Source organism: Sorex araneus, chromosome X, assembly GCF_027595985.1.
Source record: "Sorex araneus isolate mSorAra2 chromosome X, mSorAra2.pri, whole genome shotgun sequence".
NCBI lineage: Eukaryota > Metazoa > Chordata > Mammalia > Eulipotyphla > Soricidae > Sorex > Sorex araneus.
The window spans coordinates 163,322,427-163,341,979 of NC_073313.1; the positions used below are offsets into that span (position 1 = coordinate 163,322,427).

Genomic DNA, 19,553 nt, shown 5'->3' on the forward strand with positions numbered 1-19,553 from the left:
TCCTGAGTGCATGAGCCAGGAGTAACCCCTGTGCATCGCCGGGTGTGACCCAAAAACCAATAAATAAATAAATAAAATGTTCTGAAATTTAAGAAGTGCTGATTTAACTTTTGGGGGTGCTTAAATACCAAAATGTGTAAACCACTGACATGTGTTTGGCCTAAAGAATAGATCCCTGCTATCATTTTAATTAGCAGTAGCAACAAAGAATTATATTTCCAAAATGGAATAGTGGATTTATCTAGATATAAATTTTTTGGGGGGTGGGTGTGGTGGTTTGAGTGAGATGGGAAGCATGACACAGGGAACTTTCTCACTTCTCAGATTTTATTACTTTGGCGAATTCTAGAAAGGAAGGAAAATAATAGTCCCAGGTCATTAATTCAGAGAAAAACAAAAGGGAAAGAGCCAGAGATATATTTCCCTGTACTTTTAGTGTTGGTTCTAGGGGTAAAAAAGCTTGGTCATTTTTGCCCCCTCTCCCCCCCCAAAAAAAAGGTTATTTTGATAGATGTTACCAGGGGCCCCTCAACCGAGCCGAGGTGAGGGAGAGAAGATGAATCTGAACAGCCAAACTTTCTCAGCAGCGCGTGTGGATCTGACTTGTTTTTGCAGCCGTGTTGCAGCAGGACAAACTCTGGTTAAAAATAAGCGGGTGTTTTGTTGAGGCCAGGAAAGCAAGATGGAATCTTTCAGAGCGGGCAGTTGTCATAGAGGGAATGAAGATGAATCTGCGTTCTTTCAGAACAAACCGTGTGAGTGTTTTGATAAATGAGAGTAGTAAGTAATGCTGAGCATAAAACAACTCTAAAACTTCTCCTTTCTGGCTAAGAGTATCAGAAGTTTTTTTTGGGTTTTTGTTTTGTTTTGTTTTGTTTTTTGCTTTTTGGGTCACACCTGGCGATGCGCAAGGGTTTCTCCTGGCTCTGCACTCAGGAATCACTCCTGGTGGTGCTGAGGGGACCATATGGGATGCTGGGAATCGAACCCAGGTCGACCGCGTGCAAGGCAAATACCCTACCCGCTGTGCTATTGCTCCAGCCCCCCAAGTATCAGAAGTTTTTTTGGTGCCTCTTTCATAGTGCTCGGAGTGGAAGTGCTCGAGCCTGTGTTCCGGGGACCCCAAGTGCTGGCCGAGGGGAGGAAAGGCCGGCAGTCCAAAGGGGTAAAAGCCAGGCTCCCTACCACCCCAGTTTTATCCCCGATCCCTTAAAATAGGTGGAGGGATGGGTGTTCGATCATTGTATGACTGAAACTCAAACATGAAAGCTTTGTAACTACATCTCACGGTGCACTGTAGCACTGTAGCACTGTCGTCCCATTGCTCATCGATTTGCTCGAGCGGGCACCAGTCACGTCTCCATGGTGAGACTTCTTGTGACTGTTTTTGGCATCTCGAATACACCACAGGGAGCTTGCCAGGCTCTGCCGTGCGGGTGGGATACTCTTGGTAGCTTGCCAGGCTCTCCAAATCAATCAAACTTGGGTCAGCCGCGTGCAAGGCAAAACACCCTACCCACTGTGCTATTGTTTCAGCCCATCTCATGGTGATTCAATAAAAAAGAAAAAAAAAAGAAATATTTTTTTTAAAAGTAAAAAATATATAGTGTTTTTAAAGAAAAATGTGTCTTGATATTTAATAAATATCTTACCTAGTATTCATATATATATATATATATATATATATATATATATATATACTAGGCTTATATACCTAGTGATATAAGCCACTCCTACTTTGAGCAAACTTTTTTCTTCCTTTGGCAATTAAAAAAGATCAGGGCTAGAGAGATAGTACAGCTGAGAAGGTGCTTTCCTTGCTCATGGGAGTGATCCCTGAGTGCAGAGCCAGGAGTAAGCCCTGAGCACCACTGGAAGTGGTTCCCCTCAAAAAAAAAAAAAAAAAAAAGAAAGAAAAACAACTGTCTCAAAAAAATTTTTAAATGAGCAAACTTGAAAGATTCTGCTTTTAAGGGCCTGGAGCAATAGCACAGCGGGGAGGGCGTCTGCCTTGCACGCGGTCGACCTGGGTTCAATTCCCAGCATCCCATATGGTTCCCTGAGCACCACCAGGAGTAATTCCTGAGTGCAGAGCCAGGAGTAACCCCTGTGCATCTCTGGGTGTGACCCAAAAAGAAAAAAAACAATGTTTGACATAAAACATCAAAAAGTGAACAGAAATGATCGATAAGGGGCTGGAGCAATAGCACAGCGGGTAGGGCGTTTGCCTTGCACGCGGCCGACCCGGGTTCGGTTCCCAGCATCCCGTATGGTCCCCCGAGCACCGCCAGGAATAATTCCTGAGTGCAGAGCCAGGAGTAACCCCTGTGCATTGCTGGGTGTGACCCAAAAAGCAAAAAAAAAAAAAATAAGAAGAAAGATTCTGCTTTTAAATAAATGATTAGAACGGTTCTCTTATATGCAAGCCAAAATATGCATATAATGGATTGCGTATTTTGGGCCAATACTTGTGTAATTAGGGTGTGAGAGCATGAAGGTGACTGGCCCTCCTCCCCTCTCTGTCATGTGCTCTGCAGGCTGAGACAGATGGTCGCCTAATAGGAGGCTTCTGTGTCTCTCTCTGAAGTCTTCCAGAACACGGTACTTGAGATGCCTGCTTCGATGCCGTCGGTATAAACTGACCTGCCTGGGCCTTAGGTCAGCACTTAATGGGCTCTGTTTTCAGATAGTCACAATATTCGATATTGAAGGCAGAGAACTGACCCATATTTTTGTAAGAATTACAGTGGGGGTGAAGCCGGGGTAGAAGCTGAGAATAAACTAGGCACAAACGAAGATTTTGATACTGAACTAGGGTTAACTTTTTTTTTCTTTTTTGAATCACTGTGAGATGCAGTTACAAAGCTCGCATGTTGGAGTTTCAGTCATATAATGATGGAACACCCATCCCTCCACCAGTGCACATTCTTCATCACCAATGTCCCCAGCACCCCCCACACCCCCCCACACACTCCATCAAAACCCTCCCTGACTCCATGGCAGACATTTTCCCCCATGCTCTCCACTTTGGGGCATGATGGTTTGCAATACGGGCACTGAGATGGTTTGCAATAAGGACCATCAACGTTTGGTCCTTTGTCTACTTTCAACACACATCTCCTGTCCCGAGCGATCCCTCCAACCATCATTGACTCAGTGACTCCTTCTCCATCCCATCTGCCTTCTCCCCCAGCTCATGAGACTGGCTCCCGACCATGGAGCAATCCTCCTGGCCCTTGTGTCTGCTGTCCTTGGGTGTCGTCTCATATGATGTTATTTTATATTCCACAAATGAGTGCAGTCCTTCTGTGTCTGTCCCTCTCTTTCTGACTCATTTCACTTAGCATGATACTCTCCATGTCCATCCACTTATAAGCCAATTTCATGACTTTATTTTTCCTAACCGCTGCATGGGGTTAACATTTGGTAAGTCAAGAATTACAGAAACTGGAAATTTCCTCTAGTTTAACCTAATAGTATGATAAAAATATTAATATATTAGAGGTGAGCTGGTAAGAGATTCCTCATCCAGACTGTCCACTCTTCAGTACCATTATTGCATGCCCTAGTGATCACGGTTATATAATGGATGAGATCTTTTTCAGTTCCCTTGCTGAGTCTCTTTCGTGTCTGGCAAACTGTGTCCCTAAGTCTCCCTCACTCAAAATTTCTTTAAAGTTGCATCAGATTTGGAGCTGGAGCGATAGCATAGTGGGTAGGGTGTTTGCCTTGCATGCAGGCGACCTGGGTTCGATCCGGCATCCCATATGGTCCCCCAAGCACCACCAAGAATGATTCCTGAATGCAGAGCCAGGAACAACCCCTGAGCATTGCCAGGTGTGACCAAAAAAGCAAAATCAATTAATTAATTAATTAATTACTAAAAATTAAGTTGCATCAGATTCAAAATTTACTTTTGAATTTTTGCATGTTGCTCCACAGCAGAACCATAGTTCTTGTAATGTCATTTTTATTTTATTTTACTTTATTTTGCTTTTTAGGTCATAAATGCCCTACTCACTGTGCTATCACTCCGGTTCCCGTACAATTTTTTTTGTAATGTCATTTTTAATTGTAAATTTAAAAAATTGTTTGTCCAGTGAAATGTAGCACACATGCTTGGACTTTTCCTTCCAGACATGTGACTCTTTGTAACCTAAGATAGGGTAGAATCCAGTTTGGGAAATGTGGTAAAGGTAGATGGGAATGTAAATATACATTATATAAATATAATGTATATTTATTAAATACATTATAAATATAATTTATATTATATTTAATGTATAAATTATATTTTTGTATAAATTATATCTAATGTATAATACAAATACATTATAAAACAATGTATATTATATAATATAAATATATAATATAATGTATATTCATAAATAAATATATAAATATATAACATAAATCATAATATAAATATTACATATTAATATATTTTATATATTTATATTTTGTTTTTATATTTATAATTATATAATTATAAATAAATATACAATATAAATATATCTTTCCATTGGGCTGGAATGACAGCACAGCAGGGAGGGCGTTTGCCTTGCACACAGCTGACCTGGGTTGGATTCCTCTGTCCCTCTTGGGGAGCCCGGCAAGCTACCAAGAGTCTGGCAAGCTCCCCGTGACATATCCGATATGCCAAAAACAGTAACGACAAGTCTCACCATGGAGACATGACTGGTGCCCGCTCGAGCAAATCGATGAGCAACGGGATGACAGTGCTACAATGATACAGTGATCTTCCTGTTATATAAATGGAAAGCCAGTGAAAGTTTAAACCAGAATAAGGGCATGATGAATGAGACAGAATAGTTGATTATCAACTATTGTGACGATTAGCCCTTTAGAATAAATGCTGATGTGTATTTGTGGCTTTGGCAAGACTCTTTTCTAAGTCTTTCGCCTTTTCTATTTTACAGAAAGCATATACTTTGAGCATGTGATAGTTTTTAACACCCGATGATCTTAACAGCTTTACATTTGTGTGGAAGTTAGTGAGGGAACACACTGTACAATGTATGCAAAACTTTTAGGCCAGGTGCCTTTTAGAGCCTTTTCTTTGGTGTGGTTTATTTTATTGAGGTCTGGGAGAGAACTCACAGGACAGATTTGTATGTTGCATCCATTAGCAGGATAATTTGATTTTTAAAGATAGATTTATTTCCAGGTTTATTTGGGAGTTCAAAGGGATTACTTTCAGAGGCATCATAGATGATGAAAAATAATTTAAAAACTCTAAACTTTCATCATAAATGATGAAAAGTAATTATAAAAATAATTTTATTTTCATAGAGTGGATGATGGGTCTAATGAGTGTGAGACAGAGTAGAACTTACAGAAATTAGGAGAATGCCAAGAAAAGGGGGGAAAGGGAGCAACATATGTTTCAGAATTGTTTGGAAGAGTGAGGTATTGCCTTCTGTCTCTAGAAATATAATCATCGTTCGTCAATATAACATCTCAGGGACCAGAGATACTCATCCAAGCAGTATTCCCAGTCTTCCGCTCATCCACTGATTTAATCAAAAGCACATCATGGGTCCTGACACGGAGCTAGACCCACTAGATGCTGTGGATGCTCTTTGCATCCGTGGAGCTAACAAATGAAAGGGCAGATGAGTAATTAGTTAAGACACAGACATAAATGTGTCTGCATGGCGATAAGCTACATGAAGGCACAGGCTCCCCTGAGGTTGTGTAAGAAGTAATCCCATTTTAGATGAGGGTTTGAGCCTGGTCTCTCTGAGTAAGTGACATTTAAAGCTGAGATCTGAGTAGGAAAATTCCCAGTGAGGGGTGGGGGCAGTGCTCGTGTGAGGATCTGGGGTGAGAAGAACAAAAAGGAAGCCAGGACTTGGAGAACGCAGAGCCATGGGCCAGGCGGGAAGCGGACTCCAGTGAGATGGCGCTGGCTGGCCATTTGAGGAAGACCTGGCTTTATTAAACCCATGAGCGCCAAGATGCCACAAAAGGTCTTTTTCTTTTTTAATTTAATTTTATTTTTATAAAGTTGTTTATCGACTGGAGCTGTAGCACAGCGGGTAGGGTTGCATGCGGCCAACCCGGGTTCAATTCCTCTGCCCCTCTCGGAGAGGCCAGCAAGCTACAGAGAGTATCCCACCCGCCCCACCCGCATGGCAGAGCCTGGCAAGCTCCCCGTGGCGTATTCAATAAAAACAGTAACAACAAGTCTCACCATGGAGACATGACTCGTGCCCACTCAAGCAAATCGATGAACAACAGGATGACAGTGCTACAGCGCTACAGTGTTCACAGTAGTTCATTACTGATAATATTCATACACCCATCCCACCACCATGCACCTTCCCACCCCCATAAGAGGAAGGTGGGTGAAGATTGTTGTATTTCATCCCAGAGCCATTTAAGCCCTTGTATGAGAGGTTATAAGCGTGTATGTTAAAACCAAACAGAGGTGTGCTACTCTTGGGACATCAGAGGGCTAGAGTATAAGAGGTCACTCTGTGTCACTGTCCTCCGGGAGCTTTAGTTCATAGTCTCTGAATTTTGGCCGTTGTTGAGATTATATGGTACTGGGGTCAGTTTGTGGGTGTGACTGCCAAGCTCCTGGAAAACTGGGGAGCTGGGGGGAGGAGGCCCAGTCACGTTCCGAACGAGCTTAGAGATCTCAGTCATGGGTCCTGCATACCTGTTTGTTTTTCTGCAGTTTCCCCCGTAGGTGAGGCTCATCTGAGCCTGTGGCTGCAGTTGGGTTCTAGGGGTTTTCAGCTGCCGGGGTTCTGCTGGGGTGGGGAGAGAGACTCAACCCGCCCTGCTCCGAGTTGTCCTGGTGAGGACAGCCTGGCGCGGGGTCAGGATGTGGGATTGAGTGTTGCAGCGAAGACTGGCTCTGGAGAATGGGGGCGCGGAGGCCAGCATGACCAGGAGGGACCTCGGCCACACAAGAGCTGATGATGCTTGGTTGAAAGCGTCGGCAGAGGAGATGCAGCCGATGTGGCTGTTCTGGGCATGACTCTTGGACAGATGCCCACAGCTCAACGAGGAGAGATGAGACGGGGGAGATTAGGATTGGATTAAATCAGAAAAGCCCACCTAAAAGAGCCAAGTGCATTTGCTTAAGTGGATTTTCATTTTTTCCTTCATGCACAGTTTAGAATGAAAATGCAATTGAGGGTCCACACTGACTTTTGGACAAACTCTTCAAGAACTGGTATTGCTGTCTTTTACTCGCTTTATTATTTTTTTTTCTTTTTGGGTCACAGCCGGCGATGCTCAGGGCGGACTCCTGGCTCTGCACTCAGGAATTACTCCTGGCGGTGCTCAGGGGACCCTATGGGATGCTGGGAATCGAACCTGGGTCAGCTGTGTGCAAGGCAAACACCCTACCCCCTGTGCCATCGCTCCAGCCCCTACTCGCTTATGTTGACTAGCAGAGAACATTCGTCTCTTCCCTGAGCACTCGATATCGAGTTTAAAGAGGACTACTCTATAGAGGAAAAAAAATTGAGTTTTTTTTTTTAAAACTTTTGAGTTGCAAACATATTTTCCTGCTTTCTGTACCACATTTGTCTGTACCGAAAGATTTAACGGAGCTTAGACTTGTAATTAGAAGTGTCAGTCACCTGTGACCTTTCACGTTGCTTTGCTTTTAATTTTTGTCTTTTTGGCTTCGTTTTTCCTCCTTTTATAGAAACTGTGTCAGTGAGCTGTCTCCTCTGTCCTGAGGGCTTCGAGGGCAGGTGCTTTGTGTTTCTGAGGGTGAGACTTTCTCTGAAGTTCTCTTTGCCTGTGGGCGTGCTGAGTAGAAGAAGGGAAGGGCCCCATATTCTCCTAACAGAGCTTTGATTCACGCCCTCGGGGCTCATTGTGCCTGTGGGGGGGTGGGGGGCAGTGCTGGGGAATGTTTGGAATCAAAGGAATGATCCCCGTGGTCTGATAGCAAAAAATAACATTTTGCATGAGCTACAGTTGATAACACATGTTACCTTTATCAACTGAAATCGGGTCTTGGGGACATAATTATTTCATGGGCCTTGATTTTTTTTTTTTTTTTTGCTTTTGGGTCACACCCAGTAATGCTCAGGGCTGACTCCGGGCTCTGCACTCAGGAATTACTCCTGGCGGTGCTGGGTGGGGGGAGGTGGGTGAGGAGGGACCCTATGGGATGCTGGGAATCGAACCTGGGTCAGCCACATGCAAGGCAAACGCCCTCCCCACTGTGCTGTCACTCCAGCCCTTATTAGCCTTGATTTATAGAAACATTTGTTTGTTTATTAATTGGGCGCTTTGAATTTCCCATCCGACGCCTTTGCCGGCTTCCAGAATTTTTTGCTGAGCTGGCATTTCCGTGGTGGAATTATAGAGCGGTAATACCTGTTAGGTAATGTCTGTTAGTCAACTCGGCTTAAAATTTGATTTTGTGGGCTGGAGCGATAGCACAGCGGGTAGGGCGTTTGCCTTGCACACGGCCGACCTGGGTTCTAATCCCAGCATCCCATATGGTCCCCTGAGCACCGCCAGGAGTAATTCCTGAGTGAAGAGCCAGGAGTAACCCCTGAGCATCGCTGGGTGTAACCCAAAAACCAAAAAAAAAAAAAAATTGATTTTGTTTTTTACAAATTGGGATACTTTCTTCATTTTTATTTTTTCTGGGGCGTGGGGAGGACCAGGCGATGCTCAGGGAATATTCCTGTCTCCGCACTCAGGAATTATACCTGGTGATGCTCAAGGGACCATACAGGATGCTAGGGATCGATCCTGGGTTGACTGCATGCAAAGCCAACGCCCTACCTGCTGTACTATCTTCATGGCCCCTCCTTTTTATTTCTTCACACGGTTTTTGATAAGCAGAGTTGGATAAAAGTAACTTCTTCACCAAACATAAATTTTCTAGATGAAATTTGAAATTATGTTACTGTTAGAGAAGAGCTAATGGAAACTTTTGAGTTACTTTCACAAAGGTATCAACTTTGACATCTTGATCTTTATGAGTTATTGTCATTCTTTCACTGGTGCATGGTGCCATCTGCTGTTCGTAGGAAGTAGGTTATGTGTTGAGTCACGGAACAGAATAGATAAAGGATGTCTTTTGAAAATGTAAAAGCAGATGAAATAGCACTGTCACTGTCACCCCATTGCTCATCTATTTGCTCATGCGGGCACCAGTAACATCTACATTGTGAGACTTGTTGTTACTGTTTTTGACATATCGAATAGGCCATGGGGAGCTTGCCAGGCTCTGTCATGGGGGCAAAATACTCTTGGTAGCTTGCTGGTCTCTCCGAGAGGGGTGGAGGAATTGAACCCAGGTCAGTGGCGTGCAAGGCAAACGCCCTACCCGCTCTGCTATTGCTCCAGCCCAGATGAAATAGCAAGAAATTAGAAATGTGTCCAGTTTGACACTTTGTGGTCTATTTTCTTATGTTTTATTTAAGATTGTTTTCAAAAATCTTACTTATATCCAGTTCGTGGGGTTTTTTTTTTTTTTGCACTTTTTTTCTTTTTTTTTTTTCTTTTTGGATCACACCTGGCGTTGCACAGGGGTTACTCCTGGCTTTGCACTCTGAAATTACTCAGGGGGCCCTATGGGATGCTGGGAATCGAACCCAGGTCACCTGCGTGCAAGGCAAACGCCCTCCCTGCTGTGCTATTGCTCCAGCCCCTCCAATTCTTAAAGATACAGATCACAAGATTTTATACTCCTTTTATTCTGTCTTAGTCTTGTTTTCCTGCTCATGTAACTTATCTGCTGAGACCAGCACATTTCTTGGCTCAGACTGAAGACACTGGACCACGTTTGTTGGGTGATTGATGAAACCTCACTTGGCTCTGTGTGTGTGTGTGTGTGTGTGTGTGTGTGTGTGTGTGTGTGTGACTACAACTAAGCATCTTCTCTGAACTCTTTCCCCTGGCCACTTAGCAGAGTCAGCACATCCTAGGAGTTGAGAGGCAGGCATTTCCGTCAGGCGGGTGTGCAGTCCACATTCACTCACTTCTTGGTCTTGCCGTTTCCTCCTCTGAAAGAAAACATACCAGCGGCCATCCGGGGACAAAGGGGGGACTCAAGGAGGGACACTTGACCAAAGTCTAGCATGGAGCAGGCCTTTCCTTTGATTAAAAAAAAATTGCTATTTTCAGGTTCAGTGAATGTCCTTTTTATCTTATTTCAAAGAACTCTTTGTCAAGAGTGAGACGGTATTTATTCCACACTTGTCAACTCTTCGAACTGGAAGAAACTCCAGCAAGCTGGTCTCAAAGTTGAAGGTGCATCTGTGTCCATTGGCGATAGATCTGTTCAAATGCAGGCTCTGGTCCCGGGTCCAGTTCTGGGGTCCAGAAGCTGAGCGTCTGCAGAACCCACTCACTTTATTTAAGAGGACGTTGCTGCTTCTCTCGCTGGTGGACTTGCTGGAACAGGACAAACGAAACCCCCAATACTTCTGTTCCTTTAGCCAAATATATGATTTCTTATCATAATATTGAACTGGAGCGATAGCACAGCGGATAGGGGGTTTGCCTTGCACATGGCCGACCCGGGTTCGATTCCTCTGTCCCTCTCGGAGAGCCCTGCAAGCTACCAAGAGTATCCCGCCCACACGGCAGAGCCTGGCAAGCTCCCTGAGGCGTATTCGATATGCCAAAAACAGTAACAACAAGTCTCACCATGGAGACGTTACTGGTGCCTGCTTGAGCAAATCGATGAATAATGGGATGACAGTGACAGTGCAGTGCTATATCATCATATCATATTCACCCTCCATGTAAGTTTGTAACATACCTGGAAACTCCCCATAATAGAAAAGGCATATTCTATAAGCCTGATCTTATAGAATATGCCTATATTCTTCTAGACCCTTTCTAGACCCAAAGGGTTTCTAGACCCTTTGCCCGTAATATTGGTGCCTCGCTCACTGCAACTTCTGGTGAGTTCAAAGACAGCCTTGTCTCATAATACAAGACTCTGTAATTGTCTCCATAATCTAGTCTGCTAAATTAAAACCTCAGAAGTGTTCCTACTTGTGGTTGCAGAGCATGAAGTTTTCGGAATATCAGCATTTATATACAAAAGGGTCCTGTGAAGGTCCCGGAATTTTTTTTTTTTTTTTTTTTTTTGGCTGCTTTTGTTTGTTTGAAGCCGTTGCTTGATTTTCAGAGCTGTAATTCTGACCCCTAGTGGAAACAGCAAACATGTCTTCCTGGCGGCTTCGTCGAGTCAGACTGTTTACTCCACTTAAGTCCACTCTTTAGCGATGTCAGAGTGCTTGCAATATGAGAAGAAAAGTCAGATATCCCCGACTATTGGGTTACAGTGTTCTTATGGGGGGACCAGGTTCTGGTGGTCATAAAGCGAGGACAGGGCTGGAGCAATAGCACAGCGGGGAGGGCGTTTGCCTTGCACGTGACCGACCTGAGTTCGATTCTCAGCATCCCATATGAGCACCGCCAGGGGTAATTCCAGAGTGCATGAGCCAGGAGTAACCCCTGTGCATCACTGGGTGTGACCCAAAAAGAAAAAAAGGAAAGAGTGAAGACAGGCTTTAGTGTGTCACTCAGTGTCGGGGGTGTGTGTGTGTCCCCAGCACCTCAGGAGAAAGAAAGGTGCAGACACACCCCCCACACACACATCTCTCAATAGGAGAAGTGTCAGAGAATTCCAGGGCCGGAGCAATAGTACAGTTGGGAGGGCACTTGCCTTGCACACAGCCAACCTGTATTCGATATGCCAAAAACAGTAACAACATATCCTGGACTCAGTATATGAGTTCTTGGAAAGAGTCGGAGCTTTGCATGTGTGTTGAGCTGAGCCTGTCCCAGACTTTCCGGCATTTTCCAAGAGCGTCGAATAGCACCTAAAGCTGGAGTGAGTCTCACAGAAGGGGACGCTGAGGTTTTCAGTCTCCTGGTTAGATTTTATTTTTTTGCTTTTTTTGGTCACATCCGGCAATGCTCAGGGCTGACTTCTGGCTCTGCACTCAGGAATTACTCCTGGCGGTGCTCGGGGGGACCCTATGGAATGCTGGGAATCAAACCTGGGTCCGCAGAATGCAAGGCCAACGCCCTCCCCGCTGTACTATCGCTCCGGCCCCCCAGTTAGATTTATCTGGACTGGGAAGATGGAAGTCTGGGGTCCAGAAGCAAATCCCACACTGTGTTCTTCTCATCAGTAACCAAGTCAGATTTAGGTCAGCAAAAGGAAAATGAATTTAATACCTGAGATACAGGGCTGGAGTGATAGCACAACAAGTAGGATGTTTGCCTTGCACATGGCCGACCCGGGTTTGATTCCTCCATCCCTCTCGGAGAGCCCGGCAAGCTACCAAGAGTATCTCACCCACACGGCAGAGCCTGGCAAGCTCCCCGTGGCATGTTCAATATGCCAAAAACGGTAATAACAAGTCTCACCATGGAGACGTGACTGGTGCCCGCTCGAGAAAATAGATGAGCAACAGGATGACAGTGCTATATAGTGATATGGAGAATTCCCAACTTTAAATTCTCAAGGAAAATTGGGCAGCCCTGGGGTATCTCTCCCAGTTTCAGGGGGACCTGGCGCACTGAGGCAAAGCGAAGGCTGACCTCGGCTGTACTCGCAGTGAAAAGATATCTGTGCCGGAAGGATGACATTGGCCTCTAAACTCACATGTAGTGGCCCCCTCAAGCTGTCTTTCTCTAGGGGTTGCTTCTTCAGCTAGGGAAAGGACAATAGACCGTGATGGATCAGAGCATCTTTTCAGAACTGTCTTTGGGACAGTTTCTCCCAAGGCCCACAGTGGCTCCGGGCCCCCCATTTCCCGGAACACGGTGACAAGGACTGGAAGGGCTCACTTTGGACATCACTGAATCACTGTCATCCCGTTGTTCATCGATCTGCTCGAGTGGGCGCCAGTCACGTCTCCATTCATCCCTGTCGCATGCTAGTGTAGCCTGATGGCGTATTGGAGGCTCTTTCAGGGTCAGGAGAATGAGGACTGTCATTGTTACTGTTTTTGGCATATTGAGTACACCACAGGGAGCATGCCAGGCTCTGCCGTGCGGGTGGGATACTCTTGGTAGCTTGCCGGACTCTCCGAGAGGGACGGAGGCTTTTGGGGGCGGCCTCTAATTGCCTTTACAGGTATTCCCAGTCTACTGAATGTAAGCTTTTGGCCGACAGGCACATGTTGCAACGATCTGCACACCCCTCTGGGGAGACCGCTCCCACACAAGCAATTAGGGGCTTTATTCACGTTGCTCTAAGACGATCTGTCAGCGCTGACTTGTAACCTCTGTTCGTTCCTTTGTTCCAGGGTCTGAATGTCATCTTCCACGTGGCGTTGGCTCTCCTCAAGGTAAGCCTTGTTTCCGTTTTTAAATGACCGAACTCACCTCTCCATCCTTGGAACTGAGCATATTTCCGAGTCTTAATTTAAGCTTCTTTCACTTATGGTTGGGGGGGCCCTTTCCAGTATGTTCTCCTGACACTGTGCTCAAGGATCACTCCTGGCGAGGCTCAGGGGTCCACATGTGGTACTGGGGCTCAAACCCAGGTCAAGGCCAGCACGCTACCTGCTGCACTGTCACTCTCGTATAATTCTGTTTCATAAAGACCAGACTTCTGAATCTAGGGTTCTTCCCCTGCACCCATCCTTGACATATTAGTTATTTTTTGTGTCATTGCTTTAATTTTTTTGGTTTTTGGGTCACACCCGACATTGCTCAGTAGAGTTTAATCCTGGCTCTGCATTCAGGGTTCATACCTAGCAGGCTCGGGGCACCTTATGGGGTGCCAGGGATTGAACCCAGGTCAGCCATATGCAAGGCAAATGCGCTCCCCCCTGTACTATCATTCTGGCTTCATTATTGCTCTTCTTATAATCCATTTAATCTTGCCATTGTAGCATACCTTCCAGTTATATATATATTTTTTTCACACTTACGAGTGAGATGATATGTGAAAAAGCTGAAAACTGTTTTCTGTCAAAATGATGCCAGCTATTTTCTTCAAATATTTCTTAAGATAATAACATCCCTGGAGGTACCTAAACATGCCAGTGAATTATTAGAAAGCTTCTATAATCTACCACTGACTAAAAAAAGGAACGTCTGCGTTTCAATTTGCAGTGCTTTCCCTGATCACTAGAAATTTGGAAGTCACTTTGGAATTCAATTATAATTACCTTGTTGGATTCTTATGTCAACATATCAGTGCCGCTTTCACAGTGTGGTAACAGAGCGACAAGAGCTGCGGAGTTCCTGAGAGTCACCCAGGCTGTTTTCATCTGTAACGAGGCTGTACCATTATTTCTCAGCAGTTCAGGCTCCCATGTCCCCTGTCGAACACGGTGGTCCCCACGGTGGGCCCTCAACTCTCATTTCAGCTCTAGCACATGGCCTTGGGCTATCGAGACAAAGTGCAAACACTCTGAGTTTTGTGATCCTGGAAGTTAAGCCTTGAGTTGAGAAGTTGATGCCTAAAAGTGCTTGCCACAGTGCCTAGAAAATTGTGTTGCTAAAAAACGCAGCTGCCACTGTTGTGGTTCCGGTCACAAGCCCTTGCAGGAGCTGTTTCTAAATTCCCCAGAGTCTTCTGAATGTTCCGCAAGAGACTGTCTTGATGCCATCAGAGCCTCCCCTTGACCTCTGAGGCCTTGGGTGGGAGCAGAGCTGGGGCTCGGAGGGACGCCATGGTGCGAGGGGCGGGGCTGCTGTGTCTCTTTCATGGTCACAGGAATCAGAAAGGGAAATGATTCTTCAAAAAATTTAGAGGGTTGGGGCTGGAGCGACAGCACAGCGGGGAGGGTGTTTGCCTTGCACACAGCTGACCTGGGTTCAAATCCCAGCATCCCATATGGTCCCCCGAGCACCGCCAGGAGTGATTCCTGAGTGCAGAGCCAGGAGTGACCCCTGTGCATCACCGGGTGTGACCCAAAAACCAAAAAAAAAAAAAAAAAAATTAGAGGGTCAAAGATAGTGCAGTGGGTAGGGCATTTGACTTGCATGCGGCCGACCCTGATACGATCCCCTGCATCCTATATGGTCCCCCAAGCACCACCAGGAGTAATTCCTGAGCGCAGAGCAGGAGTAACCCTTGAATGTTGCTGGGTATGGCCCCATAACCAAATGGTTCATTAATTTAAAAATTAGGGATCTTCGGGCTGGAGCGATAGCACAGCGGGGAGGGCGTTTGCCTTGCACACGGCCGACCCGGGTTTGATTCCCAGCATCCCATAGGGTCCCCTGAGCACCGCCAAGAGTGATTCCTGAGTGCAGAGCCAGGAGTAACCGCTGTGCATCGCTGGGTGTGACCCAAAAAGCAAAACACAAAAAATAGGGACCTTGATTTACAGTAGCACGAATATGAATGTTTTAAATATCAGTTAATAGTTAACATTACCTAATGTTAATTACTATGAAAAATGTATCACTGTTTGTGAGTTCACAAGAGAAAGAACAGGTGGGTGCTGCAATGATGTGTGTGTTTGCTGGCCGAGAGCCACCTCCATCCTCCCGCCTCCCATCCTCCTGTCCTCCCATCATCCCGTCCTCCCATCCTCCCCAGTTCTCCCCAGCCCTCCCCAGCAGAGAGACAGAGAGACGGGACCGCAGCCTGGTGGTGAAAATGGCCCGTTTAATGCAGAGCTGCCAGCATCCTTATAGAACATCTGAAGGGGGTTGAGGTCAGGACAGTAGGTGTGATTGATCATTTGCATAGAAAAAACATCTGGGGATTTACATAGGTCATTTACATACAGTGATTTACATAGATCAAACATAGGAAATTCTCTTGGGGAGATTAAGACGAGGAGACTCTGTCTCTCTGGGACATCTACTTGCTTTTATCTTTCCCTCTGGTTGTCTGTGTTATCAATTCTTGCACTTGTTTGGATAAACACAGTAAGAGACAAAGATCCTAACACTTAGTTCTCTGGGCTTAGTTCCTGGTTCTCTGAGAGGACGCAAGGCTTCTACCGTAAATCCCAGACTAAGTACCCCTTCCCCACGGGGATCCTATCTCTTAAGTCATAACAGCATGCATCAAGACCGTGCATTTATGCTTTCTAGACTGTCCCATGGGCTAGAGCGATAGCACAGCGGTAGGGCATTCGCCTTTCACGCGGCTGACCCTAGTTCGATTCCTCCACCCTTCTCGGAGAGCCCGGCAAGCTACCGAGAGTATCAAGCCTGCCCGGCAGAGCCTGGCAAGCTACCCATGGCATATTGGATATGCCACAAACAGTAACAATAAATCTCACAATGAGAGATGTTACTGGTGCCCGCTTGAACAAATCAATGAGCAATAGGATGACAGTGATAGTGACAGATTGTCCCATTTCAATGCCAGGTAGCTTTGCCTCTCTCCCGAGTCCATCCCAGTCCCATGGTGGGACTTCCCTTTTGGGGTGTTCGGAACCACAGCAACTAAAGCTCGAGTCAAGTAAATATTATGGATACCCAGGAGTAGATATATTTTACTATTTTTTTTTTTTGGAGGGGGCACACCTGGCGATACACAGGGGTTATTCCTGGCTCTGCACTCGGGAATTACCGCCGGTGGTGCTCAGGGAACCATATGGAATGCTGGGAATTGAACCCGGGTCGGCCCCGTGCAAGGCAAATGCCCTCCCCGCTGTGCTATCACTCTAGCCCCCTAGATATATTTTAAAGTCAATCAACTCCCAAATATTAGGAGCACAGCATTAACGGCCTTTCTGTGTTTAACCAAAGACCATTTCTCTGTAGGTAAATATGAAAAGACTTTCAGGAAATAGAAAAGCAGGTACAAATACACAGCACTTCAAATACAAAGTTCAGAATCACCAGCAAGTTTTGGCTTATCAGTAATCAAGTCTGACTTGGGCAGCCGTGACCATGAGAGGTAAAACTCGATGGAAAGGCTAAAGATAACTAGAGTAGGGATGCTCGCAAGAGCACCGCGAGCTTCTCTGGGAGGAGGGAGAGTGACCGTTCACTGATGAAGCCTAAAACACTTAGGATTAATACCCAACAACTGTTGATATTAAAGTGCCATAGTGTGGGGCTGGAGCGATAGCACAGCGGGGAGGGCGTTTGCCTTGCATGCGGCCGACCCGGGTTCGATTCCCAGCATCCCATGTGGTCCCCTGAGCACCGCCAGGAGTAATTCCTGAGTGCAGAGCCAGGAGTAACTCCTGTGCATTGCCAGGTATGACCCAAAAAAAACTAAAATAAATAAAAAATAAAGTGCCATATTGCTACATCACGCCTGTCACCACCATGAGGCCAGCATCCCTCTGAAATTGTCCCTAAGTTCCTTCCGTCCTGCCCCACCCCTGCGCTCCTTGGCAGAGCCTTCGGGCTTGTTTTTGTTGGCCGCTGTCTCCTCGCTTCCACACGCTCTACACATGGGCATGACCACTCAGTCATGGAAGGGACATTTCTCGTGCGTGTGCTGTGCTGTGTTGGCATGTTCCAGCTCATCAGCATGCATTCAGAGTCCAGGTGTCACTTGTAGGTGAAGCATAAATTGTGTTAGCAGGAGGAGAAAGTCATCAAATTTGCTCCCACCGCCGGTCTGCTGTCCCACCCCCAGTGACAACGGAGGAAGCCAAGACCTGATTATTTCAAGGACGTTGTCCTTGTAACATCACTGTATCACTGTGTCACTTTCATCCCGTTGATCATCGATTTTTCTCAAGCGGGCACCAGTAATGTCTCCATCCATCCTTGCTCTGAGATTTTAGCAGCCTCTCTTTACTCGTTCTTCCCAGCGGTGCCACATTGGAGGCTCTTTCAGGGTCAAGGGAATGAGACCCATCATTGTTACTGTATTTGGCGTATCGAATATGCCACGGAGAGCTTGCCAGCCTTTGCCGTGCTGGATATATAAAACTTCCAGCCAGCGTGCATGTAGGTGAATATCTCCTGTTCAGATGGCTTTATTTTTAAATTTTTATTTTATTTTTTATAAAGGAGTTCACAATATTTGATTATATTTAATATTCGGACACCAATCCCACCACCATGACACCTTCCCACCACCATATTTTGGATGTTTCCATCCCAAACCCCAACCCCTGCCCCAAAGCAGAACTGAAATAATTTATTTTGTATTGTTTTGAATAAACCACTGAAAATAATCAAAAAAAAGTTTTCTTAGAGGAAAGAGTGAGAAGATTTTGTATTTTTTTTATATTGAATCACCATGTGAAAAGTTACAAAGCATTCAGGCTTAAGTCTCAGTTATACAATGATTGAACACCCATCCCTTCATCAGTGCACATATTCCACCACCAAGAACCCCAGTATACCCCTATCCCACCCCACCCCCACCCCCGCCTGTGTAGCTGATAATTTTCACTTTACTTTCTCTTTACTTTGATTACATTCAATATTTCCACAAGAAGCTCACTATTATTGTTTGGAGTTTCCCCCCCAAAATCAGACCTGCTGAAAAGGAAGCATTGGATAATTTGTTTTCCATTGCTGAGAATGAAGAGATATGAGGTTTTGGATTTCTGTATTTTAGTATTTTAGTAACTAAGTCTAGGGAAATTTCTGCCATAAATTGCATCATTGAAAAGCTCATACCTCTCTTTAGTGGTCCTTATAAGATGGCGGTCACCTCGCCTCCCCCCCTCGCCCCCCCCACCAAAGGAAAAGCCGAGAGAGAAAAACCTTTCCCCTCCTGGGGCGGCATGGGGCTGTGGCTTAGTTCACAGTCTGGAGACATTTCTGCAAGAAGCTGCTGACACCAAAAGTAGTTTAGCTGGCCTCCGGGATCATGGTCATCCAGCAACGGAGAGACCGCACACGTGCGGCCACTTGGGTCACGTCTCGATGGAGAGTCAAGATTTTGTATTTCACCCAGGGGCTATACACTTATAGAAGGCCATATAAGCCCTTCTATAAGAGATTACTCACATGTTGTTAAAGGTTGAGCCTTGTATGCTTTTATATATGTGTGTGTGTGTGTATGTGTGTGTGTGTGTATCTGTAAAAATATATTTCCCTCTTAAGATTGGTGGCCTTCTACTTTAAATCCCATCAAATGTGATGCGCTACTAGCCCGTCAAGCTACCGAGAGGATCCCGCCCGCACGGCAGAGCCTGGCAAGCTCCCCGTGGCGCATTCGATAAGCCAAAAACAGTCACAACAAGTGTCACAATGGAGACGTTACTGGTGCCCGCTTGAGCAAATCGATAAACAACGGGATGACAGTGCTACAGTGCTACTCTTGGAATATGAGTGGTGTGAGGTGTGAGATGTTGCAGCTGCATGTTGCAGATGCAGCCCTGAGATCCAGAGATAGGTTCACTCATGGGTGAGACTTAGTCTGAGTGGATGGGGCTGGAGCGATAGCACAGTGGTAGGGCTTTCGCCTTTTAAGCAGCCGACCCGTGTTCGATTCCTCTGCCCCTCTCGGTAGCCTGGCAAGCTACCAAGAGTATCGAACCTGCACGGCAGAGTCTGGCAAGCTACCCGTGGTGTATTGGATATGCCAAAAACAATAATAAGTCTCACAATGAAAGACGTTACTGGTGCCCGCTTGAACAAATCGATGAGCAACAGGGTGACAGACGGTATGGAGAGTGGCC

At 45.7% G+C, this 19,553-nt stretch overlaps 1 protein-coding gene across 2 annotated transcripts in view; it reads left to right on the top strand.

Annotated features, from left to right (window-relative positions):
- The window catches only part of RABGAP1L (RAB GTPase activating protein 1 like), a 401,062-nt gene that overhangs the window by 248,928 nt on the left and 132,581 nt on the right, over window positions 1-19,553 (top strand). For both annotated transcript variants that reach the window (XM_055120168.1, XM_055120167.1), the window contains exon 18: window positions 13,287-13,328. In XM_055120168.1, coding sequence (XP_054976143.1) covers window positions 13,287-13,328 — 42 coding nt within the window. The remainder of the gene's footprint in view (window positions 1-13,286; window positions 13,329-19,553) is intronic.